At 43.9% G+C, this 11,348-nt stretch overlaps 1 protein-coding gene across 1 annotated transcript; it reads left to right on the top strand.

The window, feature by feature from the left end:
* Positions 1–1,610: 1,610 nt before the first annotated feature.
* On the top strand, positions 1,611–8,601 carry LOC130915345 (uncharacterized). The gene is made up of 5 exons (XM_057835306.1): positions 1,611–1,854; positions 2,083–3,006; positions 4,723–5,123; positions 5,877–8,293; positions 8,522–8,601. The coding sequence occupies exons 2-4, from the start codon at positions 2,249–2,251 to the stop codon at positions 7,943–7,945; spliced, it is 3,228 nt and encodes a 1,075-aa protein (XP_057691289.1). The 5' UTR covers positions 1,611–1,854; positions 2,083–2,248; the 3' UTR covers positions 7,946–8,293; positions 8,522–8,601.
* The last annotated feature ends 2,747 nt before the right edge of the window (positions 8,602–11,348 follow it).

Raw genomic sequence — 11,348 nt, 5'->3', positions numbered from 1 at the left:
TTTGCCTGCATCGGTATTCCGACGAATATCATTTAGGACTTTGAAAAGCACGGTCTCGGTGCTGTGTTGTGGCCGAAATCCAGACTGAAATGAGTTAAAAAGATTGTTTTGCATCATAAAAGTCTGGATCTGTTCAAACACTACCCTTTCGATAACTTTCCCCAGGAATGTCAGATTTGATATTGGCCTGTAATTACTAATGGTTGAGGCATCCAGATTAGGTTTTTTTAGGAGAGGTTTTATTACTGCAGTTTTTAAAGTCTGAGGAAACTCTCCTGTTTGGAGGGAAGTATTTATAATCTGAAGTATGTCTGGGGCTATGCAATGAAAAACAGTTTTGAAAATGTTTGAAGGAAGGATGTCAAGGCAGCATGTTGTGGGCTTTAATTTCGACACAATTTCTGTTAAAGTGGCATAGTCCAAGAGGCTAAACTATCTAAGATTGACGTGGGGGACATTTTGGGAGGTGTTTAGTGTAACATTTGTTAATCTGGAGTTGCACACAGTCTGTCTAATCTTCAGTACTTCAGTACGAAATTATTACAGGACACCTCAGACGTCAATTCCTGAGGTATTGATGCTTGTGGGTTTGTCAGTTTGTCAACAACAGAAAATAGTGTGCGAGTATTGTTGGTGTTTCTACTAATGATCTCTGAAAAATATGACTGTCTAGCATTTTTCAGTTCCTGGTTGTATTTGCGAAGACTCTCTTTGTAGATTAATAGAATCGACATACATGGCCGTCAATGGTATGGACGTGCATCTCCCTCATTGGCATCTGTGAACATACTGTAGGTGTCAATGCAATGTAAAGAGCGTAGGAAATGAATGGGATATTTGGACGGACATGGCCGTCAATGGCATCGACTCAATGGAATCCAAGTATATTGGCATCAATACAATTGACATACAGTGGGGAGAACAAGTATTTGATACACTGTCCATTGACAGTGTATCAAATACCACTCCCCACATCAATGGCATTTGTGTACATGGGCGTCAATGCAGTGTAAATGCCATTGGAAATGAATGGGAAGTTTGGACGTACTTATATATGACTTATATATGAGTCAATGGAATCCAAGTAAATCGGCATCAATAGAATAGACTTACATGGCTGTCAATGGCATTGACGTATATCGTCCTCATTAGCATTAGTGCACGTGGGTGTCATTGCAAAGTAAATGGCATTGGAAATGAATGGGAAAATTAGACTCAAAAGCCTGTCAGTTGCATCCCATTAGAAATGAATGGGACAGTTTTTGGCAAATTTGGGGGGAACCGTACATTTTTTTCCAAATTCTGTAAACAACTTTTATGCCCCTCACCATCCCGAAATGTTTGATGTCCAAATTATGTGATTTGGTCAAAAATTGTAGGAAAAGTGGCGTTTTGAATTTATTTTATTATTTATTATTATTTCTTTTTTAAGCGTTTGCGGGCGAACGGAAAATTTTTCGGGGTCGTTCGAAAAGGCCCCTGCGTCAGTCAAAAATTCCGGTCATTTTTTCGATATTTGAACGGAGCCGATCGGTCAAACGGTTGGGGCTGCGCGGCGCACCGAAGAAACGCTGTTATGTCCTCTGGTCTTATGTTGACTACTTTTTGGGTTTAATTTCTTTCTAAGATTGTACATTGTTCATCCGTCCACAGGATGTCGCTATTCTAACTCAGAATCTTAAGTTTTTCTTTGGTATTGCTGTTTGCGCTCGGCTTCCCCTAGTGGCGACTTGCTGTAAGCAGCAGGCAGAAAGAACTTTTTATTTCAGTTGGAAAAGAGGCCTTGAGGTGTTAAGACGTTACACACCTCCTCTGCACCATACATCGTTGGGAACCCTTGACAAAACAAAATCTGTAAGTTTGTACGTTTTAACAGTGGGTTAGATGTAATTTTGGTGTGTCTATTCTGTTATTTTGTTGTTATTTATGTGGCGCGAACCCACACGTTTTTGTGCTAAGCTAAAGTAGCCACTTCATTTCATTTGCTCATAATGGAGCCAGTTTTCTGTTATTTACATAAACATGTTATTGTATAGAACCTTTTATTTTGTGTATAACATTTGTGTTTTATGTATGTTTCAGTTTTACCACACACACGCACACACGTTGACACAAAGAAATAAATGAGAGGAAGGAGTTCGGGCCTCCAAGTTTCTTTGTCGGTTTAGCTCGCTGCCAAAGTCGAGTAGCCATACGCTCGGCTGAGGGCAGAAGAGTAAAAAGATTTTCAACACATCAAGCACCCAAGATGTCTCAGCAAGAAGTTTCACCACCTATCAGCCAAGTGGTCACCAGGTCGGAGGCCAGTCATTCTCATTCTTCACGCCGGTCCAGAACGAGTCAAGCTGCTGCACAAGCACGAGCAGACGCCGAAGCTGCCTACGCCAGAGCACGGTACGCCAAACGCCAAATCGACATGGAGGTCGAGAAGGCACGCATCGAGGCAACACTACACGCTCTGAAGACGGAAGGTGAAGCAGAAGCAGCGCTCGCCGCAGCTAAAGTTTGGGAGGCGACTTTCGAAGAAGAGGAGCGCGCCAAAGTCGACCTCAGCGAGCAAGGGGTATTTTCCAAGACACCCCCCTCCATCAGGCGTGCACAAGAGTATGTGCATGCTCACTTTGACGACCAGCGTGTCCAAGCAGATGGCACACAAACGCCAAACAATGAGCACCTGGTTAGGCACAATGACTCTCAACAACCAGAAAATAGCCCAAAATCAGCTGGTGCTTTTCCACATGTGCGTCACATCGACATCGCTGACGAAGAGCATCTCCAATCTCATCGTGCGAGAACGGACATCTCACACCAGCCTACACCTTCAGCAACCCCACAAAGTGAACTGTCCAATTTAGCAGCCTATCTAGCACGGCGTGATCTGCTGACATCGGGGTCCAAGGTTTTCGACAACCGGCCAGAGTCCTACCTGTCCTGGAAGTCCATGTTCTGCAACGCGACGGAAGGCCTCAATCTCAAGCCCAGCGAAGAGCTCGACCTTCTCACCAAGTGGCTCGGCGGGGAGTCTCTTCAACACGCTCAGAGGATCAGGGCGGTCCACGTGAGTAATCCACAGGCAGGTCTCCAACGTCTGTGGCAGCGGCTAGACAAGACTTATGGCTCTCCAGAGGTAATTGAATCCTCACTCTTCCAACGGTTGCAGACTTTTCCAAGAATCTCCAACAAAGACACTCACTTACTGCAGGAGCTTGCTGATCTTCTGTTAGAGCTATCGTATGCCAAAAGTGAAAGTTATTTGCCGGGTCTTAGCTTTCTCGACACACCAAGGGGCATAAACCCGATAGTTGAAAAACTCCCATATGGACTCCAGGAGTCATGGGTTACACAAGGTACCAAATACAAAAGGGAAAACGGTGCAGTCTATCCACCTTTTTCGTATTTTGTGCGGTTCGTAAATGACTACGCTGAAATGAGAACAGACCCTAGCTTTATGTTACAGTGTTCAAACGTAATAAATCCAAGGGTTGATAAGACATCAGTAAGACGAGACAAATACAGAGTTCCATTGGCGGTGAATAAAATAGAGATCAGTCCGGCTAAATTGACAGCACTCGATCCAGACAAACAATGTCCTATCCACCAAAAACCACATTCACTCGTCAAATGCAGGGGGTTTAGAATGAAAACACTAGACGAAAGAAAGAACATTCTCAAAGAGCACGCCATTTGTTTTAAATGTTGTGCGTCCACAAATCACAGGGCTCGAGACTGTAAAGCTATTATCCAATGCTCAGAATGTGATAGCGATGCTCATGTGTCTGCCATGCATGTCGGTCCACCTCCATGGACACCTCAAGACTTTAATCCCCCAACCCAGAGTCACGGCGGGGAGTCTGAGGGCCCAAATCCTGTGAACACAGCCAGTTGCACAGAAGTATGTGGGCAAGGCGTAAAAGGAAAATCATGCTCAAAGATCTGTTTAGTTAATGTATATCGCCGAACTTCTCCAGAAAAGAAAAAGAGGGTATATGCCATGTTGGATGATCAGAGCAATTCATCCTTAGCCAGATCTGCGTTTTTTGACATGTTTAATGTGCAAGGTACCATATTCCCATACACCATGAGAACATGTGCAGGTTTATCAGAGACACAAGGTCGTAAAGCTGATGGCTTTGTTGTAGAAGATGTAGATGGTAAGGTCTCCATGATGCTGCCTACAATAACAGAATGTGATCAGATTCCAGATAATAGAGACGAAATTCCCAGCCCTGAGGTAGCAGCAGCTCACCCTCATTTGCGATCAATCGCTTCACAGATTCCTCCTCTCGACCCATCGGCAGACATTCTTCTGCTCCTGGGAAGGGACATCATTCAGGCTCATAAAGTTCGTGGTCAGGTAAATGGGCCAAACAATGCACCTCATGCCCAGCGTCTCGATTTAGGATGGGTTGTCATAGGTGATGTCTGTCTCTCTGGAGCTCATAAACCCACATTGAACTCATTTAAGACGAACGTTCTAAACAGTGGACGTCCCACGTTCCTCAGTCCTTGCGAAAACACAATCGTTATCAAAGAGAAATACACCAAAAACGATCCACTAAACACACAAGCGGAACTAGGACAACATATTTTCCAACAAACAACAAATGACGACAAAGTTGCACTTTCGGCAGAAGATGCGTTGTTCCTAGACATTATGCACAACAACTTTGCTAAAGATGAGGCGAATAACTGGGTAGCTCCACTTCCATTCCGCTCACCTAGGCGGCGCCTACCTGACAATCGGGAGCAGGCCTACAATCGTTTAATGTCGCTCCGCAAAACGCTGAGAAGAAAACCTGAAATGAGAGCGCATTACGCTGAGTTTATGGAGAAAATATTCAGCAAGGGCCATGCCGAACCAGCGCCCGCACTGGCGCCAGATCAAGAGTGCTGGTATCTCCCTAGTTTTGGCGTTTACCACCCGCAAAAGCCAGAAAAAATTAGGGTAGTCTTTGATTCGAGTGCTCAACTTGACAATGTTTCTCTCAATGACGTGCTCCTCAAGGGACCAGATCTTAACAACACTCTCGTAGGAGTTCTGATGCGGTTTAGGTCCGACCCATACGCCGTTATGGCAGATGTGGAGCATATGTTTCACAACTTTATAGTACGAGAAGACCACCGTAACTACCTTCGTTTCTTGTGGTTCCAAAATCATGACCTTGATGGAAAAGTGCAAGAATTTAGGATGACTGTCCATGTGTTTGGTAATTGTCCTTCCCCATCAGTCGCCATCTTTGGACTGAAAAGAACAGCCATAGAAGGAGAAATGGAATTTGGCAGTGACGCAAAAGAATTCATTGAACGGCACTTCTATGTAGATGATGGGCTAAAGTCATTCTCTTCCATAGAGCAGGCCATTGATGTTCTTAGTAGGGCACAGAAGATGCTGGCTCAGTGTAACATACGCCTGCACAAAATCTCATCCAATTGTCCTCTCATAACAGGAGCCTTTCCAACCGAAGATCGTGCTGTAGGCATGCAAGGTCTTGACATTGGGCAGACTACCCCACCAATGCAGCGCAGTTTGGGCTTAGGATGGGAGCTGTTGACTGACCAATTCAAGTTCCAAGTAAGAGTAAATGAAAGGCCGTTCACAAAAAGGGGAGTTCTGTCAGTTATCAACAGTGTGTTCGACCCACTTGGTTTTGCTATTCCAGTAATCGTAGGGGGTAGAACCATACTCAGAGACATTTCCACAAATGTTTCAGAGTGGGACGCTGAACTGCCAAAAGACAAATTAGAACAGTGGCAAAAGTGGAAAAGTTCCCTCGGACACCTACAACATCTTGAAATTCCCAGAATGTACACTTCAATACCGCTGTCTGCAGCCCAAAGAATAGAGATTGACGTTTTTTGTGATGCTTCCACAAAAGCCGTAGGTGCGGTAGCATACCTCAAACTCACAAATGAGGACGGACACAGCGAAGTGGGATTCCTCCTCGGCAAAGCACGTTTAGCTCCTAAACCAGACATCACCATACCCCGACTTGAACTCTGTGCAGCAGTCCTGGCCGTGGAAGTAGCAGAGTTGGTTCTAGAGGAGCTGGATGTCACAGTCGATCAGGTGAATCTTTACACAGACTCAAAGGTAGTGCTTGGGTACATCTCAAACACCAAGAGACGCTTTCACGTTTATGTGCACAACAGAGTCGAACGCATCAGGCGCTTTGCACAAACTCACCAGTGGCATTACGTGCCCACACACTTAAATCCGGCAGACCATGCCACACGAGCGTTGCCCGCTGAGCAGCTCTCCAGCTCCACCTGGCTCAGAGGCCCAGCTTTCCTCTCCAGGTTGGACCAAAGTCAAGTTCGAAGTCAAACCTTCGATCTCATAGACCCAGAGACTGACTGTGAGTTGCGTCCTGAGGTAACAACTTGCACTACCACCCTATCAAAAGGCCAGTTTAATAGTGCCAGATTTGAAAGGTTTTCAAGTTGGAAGGTGCTGCAAAAGGCTATTGCCAAACTCCAACATATAGCTCAATCATTCAAGAACAACTCTGAGGTTTCCTGTCGTGGCTGGCACAACTGCAACAAACATTTAACTGAAAAGTCACTGCAACTAGCCAAGACCACGATCATTCGCACCGTTCAAAGAGAGGTCTTCGCAGAAGATATTGGATGCATTGAAAAAGGCACAGCTTTAAAAAACTCAAGTCCACTCAGCAAACTGAATCCATTTGTTGACACGCAAGGGCTCCTTAAAGTTGGAGGCCGACTAAAGAAAGCACAGTTGTCTGCAGAAGAAACCAATCCCATACTAATCCCTGGAAAGCACCATCTTGCTCAGCTCATAATAAGACACTTTCACGAAAAATTATGTCACCAGGGAAGGCATTTCACGGAGGGAGCAGTCAGAGCAGGGGGCTTTTGGATTGTGGGAGGAAAAAGAGCAGTAAGCAGTGTGATTTTCAAGTGCATCACATGCCGCAAATTAAGGGGCAGGCAACCTGAACAGATCATGGCTGAGCTACCTGAAGACAGGCTGTCCACGGACCCTCCTTTCACAAATGTAGGCCTTGATGTGTTCGGTCCCTGGTCCGTTACAGTGAGAAAAACGCGTGGTGCTAATGCAGATGCTAAAAGATGGGCAGTCATATTCACCTGCATGAGTACACGTGCAATTCATATTGAAGTGATTGAGTCAATGGACACATCGTCATTCATTAATGCACTGCGTCGTTTCTTTGCCATCCGAGGTGGTGCCAAACTCTTGAGATCTGATTGTGGGACAAATTTTGTGAGTGCCTGCAAAGAGCTCCAAATAGACAAACTAGGCTGTCACAATGACAAAATAGGCACATTCTTGAAAGACAGTGCGTGCAAATGGCAGTTTAATCCTCCACATGCATCCCATATGGCTGGTTCCTGGGAACGCATGATCGGCGTCACCCGAAAAATCCTCAATGCAATGCTCCTTGAACATCCATATGGGAAGCTCACACATGAAGTACTCGTAACATTGTTAGCTGAAGTCACCGCAATTGTAAATGCCCGTCCGCTAACAGCCGTTTCTACAGATCCCGAAAACCCAGTCATTCTTACTCCTGCGATGCTACTTACGCAAAAGGTTGGCACACCACCGATTCCACCAGGGCAGTTTCAGACCAGTGACCTATTCAAAGCCCAATGGAAGCGCGTGCAGTACTTAGCTAATGTTTTCTGGAGTCGTTGGCAGAAAGAATACATCGCAGGCTTGCAGGTTCGTCGCAAGTGGAAAATAAAAAAGCCGAACCTTCAAATGGGCGACGTTGTTTTAATGAGGGAGTCTCTGGAACATAGGAATAATTGGCCACTCGGACTGATCACAAAATCTTTCCCAAGTGAGGACGGTAATGTCAGAAAAGTTGAGGTTAAGATTTGCCGAAACGGCGAGAATAGGTTTTACATTCGCCCAATTCGTGAAGTTGTGCTTTTGCTGTCTAAGGGTAGCATGTAAAACGAGTTGTTGTTGTGTATCGTTCATTAGTTAAGAGCTGACATCTTGCAGATGTCAGGCGGGGAGTGTTATGTCCTCTGGTCTTATGTTGACTACTTTTTGGGTTTAATTTCTTTCTAAGATTGTACATTGTTCATCCGTCCACAGGATGTCGCTATTCTAACTCAGAATCTTAAGTTTTTCTTTGGTATTGCTGTTTGCGCTCGGCTTCCCCTAGTGGCGACTTGCTGTAAGCAGCAGGCAGAAAGAACTTTTTATTTCAGTTGGAAAAGAGGCCTTGAGGTGTTAAGACGTTACACACCTCCTCTGCACCATACATCGTTGGGAACCCTTGACAAAACAAAATCTGTAAGTTTGTACGTTTTAACAGTGGGTTAGATGTAATTTTGGTGTGTCTATTCTGTTATTTTGTTGTTATTTATGTGGCGCGAACCCACACGTTTTTGTGCTAAGCTAAAGTAGCCACTTCATTTCATTTGCTCATAATGGAGCCAGTTTTCTGTTATTTACATAAACATGTTATTGTATAGAACCTTTTATTTTGTGTATAACATTTGTGTTTTATGTATGTTTCAGTTTTACCACACACACGCACACACGTTGACACAAAGAAATAAATGAGAGGAAGGAGTTCGGGCCTCCAAGTTTCTTTGTCGGTTTAGCTCGCTGCCAAAGTCGAGTAGCCATACGCTCGGCTGAGGGCAGAAGAAACGCCATTCAAAAAAAAAAAAAAATTACAATATTTTTATAGTAAATTGTGTTTACAGGTGAAATCTCTTCTCCAAACGGTAAATGTGCTGTATTAAGCATACAGTAAATATTCGAAATGCATAAATATAAAGCATAAGCATAATTTAAATCTTTATACAGTATGTCCATTTACTGTGGTTTAGTACAGTTCTTTTGTCGCATTACCAGTTCCTGTCTTTTGTCACTTTTTTTTCCCATGACCTCAGCCCTCGTGCTGTTGTTTGCCATCTAGCCAGCTGAAAGGCATGCACTTTTTCTGGCTTGCATGCTGGCAAAAGTCAGCCTCCTCACCTGGTCCTCAATCACCCTTTTTTTCATTTCTCCTATGCGTCATTTTGGCCATTTTTTTTTACTTTGGCTTGTGTAACAAGGTTTACGCGCAGTCGTGGTGACTTGTCATCCGTGCGAGGTGGAAATAATCAGGACTCCGTGTCCTGATGTTCAGCCAAAACGGGCGTATTTATTTGAGCAGTCACAATGTACAAAAACATGCTCGCCTCGGCCAGACAGCTCTCTCTGCTGGAGGGGAGTACATCATAACAAAGCATATTGAACACACATTCATCCGTATGCTACCAAAACTTATTGAGTAAGGGCACACGAGTAAAACAATGCTTAACAGCCTCTTAGCACAAACTTGAATAAGCAGGTAAATCAAGTAACTTCAAGCAGCAAGCAGAAGTTTGACAGTGTCTCCTTTTACCACTTTACTTAGAAAATATATACGTATATTTTGGGATGGTTTTATTTATTTTTGCTCTAAACAAGGACATATCTGGACATGAAATTTACATCCTGAGTGTGTCTGTGATTTGGGACCTACTTACTGATGCGTGAGGGTGGGTCCTCTCTGTGGGGAAAGAGTGGAGGACTGGCTAAGCTCTCTGCCATGTCAGCAGCATTTAGCGGAGACCAAAAAGTTTCATGGCTGTCGCTCACCGAGTCGCGCAGTGACTGCTGTATGTTTGTGTTAGACTCAGCTCACAAAGCTTGATGATGGCCAGAACTCAGACCTGGGCCAACAGAGACTAAGGAGGACCATGTAGATGAACCATGAGTATTTTGGGTAAGGAGATCCAGTGAGATCATGCCACACTTTATGGGATTGAAGTTCAGAGACTGTTTATTTTTAAAACATAATTGTTATGCTGTTTTTGTTCCATCCTCTCATAGCAAAGACATATGACAGATGAGAACGAATGTCATACTGTATTTTTAAGTTAACAACAAAGGCACAGTGTTTGTTGATCATGGCTTGATAAATTAAAAATGAGCTGACATTGGAAAGAACAAAATTAGGTTTTCAATGATACTGCTACCTGTATGCATGTAGTACTAAGATATGTTAATAAACATTGAAAAGCTGACATTTTCTTTCTATTAAATGCGTTTGAATTACATTTTGAAGTTAAGTGTTCTTTGACATTGTAGTATTGTTTAAGGGTTGTATGATTGCATAATTGGTATTTATTTCTAATTAATAGCATGACAACTGATGGTCATTGTTTTAAAAAATTCACATGGCCAATTCAAACTTGAAAAATGACAATAACAGATACTGTATTAAGCCTAAGTTATGCTTCTGCATTGTGGTGACAGAGTAGCGACGGCGTAGACCCTACGTCATGAACGAGCATTCGAAGTTCTACGCCAAGGGAACGTGTTGGTCTGTAATTCACCGCCAAGCCACTAGAGGGATGTTGCGTTGTGTCTGTGCGGTTTTGGGGGACTCTTGTCGAATTCCTTGAGTTTTCTTCCGGTTAGACAACAATGGCAACGGAAATGGAATGCTTGAACCAGGATCTTCAGCTCATCAATATTGAACAAAAAAATGTTGATCATATAAATGTTGATGCGCAGGCGATGCAGAAGACGGTTGCAGAGGTGGTCTGTCCGACTGTTGATGGCACACAGAGACTGGCAGTCACATTACGAATTCTAGCATCGTGTGGAAGCTAGCAAGCTGTGTTGTCCAGCATTTTGCCGTGTCCTACATTAGCCAGTGAGAAGCCATAGCAGATTTCTGGTGGCTATGAAACTTCCCAAACTGCGTTGGAAGCCTTGATGGTAAACACGTTATCATAAAAGCACCAAAGCACTGTGTGAACTGTTTTTGAAAACTCTTTTGACACCAAACCTCTGCTTTGTTCTTCATTTACTTGAAGTGTAAAATGTAAACAAGTCACAGACTCACAGCAAACATACGTTAAAAAAATAAATGATAAAATGCAACAACCAAAAATACGACAGTGATAAAAAGCTGGCAGTTTTTGGCCAGCTGGGTCACCGTTTTGTGTGGCCATTTGCTTCCGAACACACACATATTTGTCTTGGAGTTTCATCCATTTTTTTAATGCATTAGATGACCTCCAGCCCCGTATTTTCAGCAATCGCCTCCCTTGACGAAACATTGTACAGCTGGTTGTACTTGCGGACCTCTTCGATGATCCTCTCATCGGCTTGGTCCATTTTTGAGGGTAGCTTAAGAATGTTTGTAAATGGCGGTGATTTCGCGCTGAACCAGAAACAACAGTCTGAGCAGACGAATCACAGTCCATTTGTGTTACGTCACCCGCGGTGGCGTGACGCGTAGTCAGGATTTTGTGGAGGTGCACGTCAGGCTACGGCAGAGCGTCACAAATCGGGTCTGCCT

The sequence above is a fragment of the Corythoichthys intestinalis genome, chromosome 4 (genome assembly GCF_030265065.1).
Source record: "Corythoichthys intestinalis isolate RoL2023-P3 chromosome 4, ASM3026506v1, whole genome shotgun sequence".
Taxonomy (NCBI): domain Eukaryota; kingdom Metazoa; phylum Chordata; class Actinopteri; order Syngnathiformes; family Syngnathidae; genus Corythoichthys; species Corythoichthys intestinalis.
Note: the sequence above shows the minus strand (reverse complement) of the source record. Positions and strands in the feature narration are given on the sequence as shown.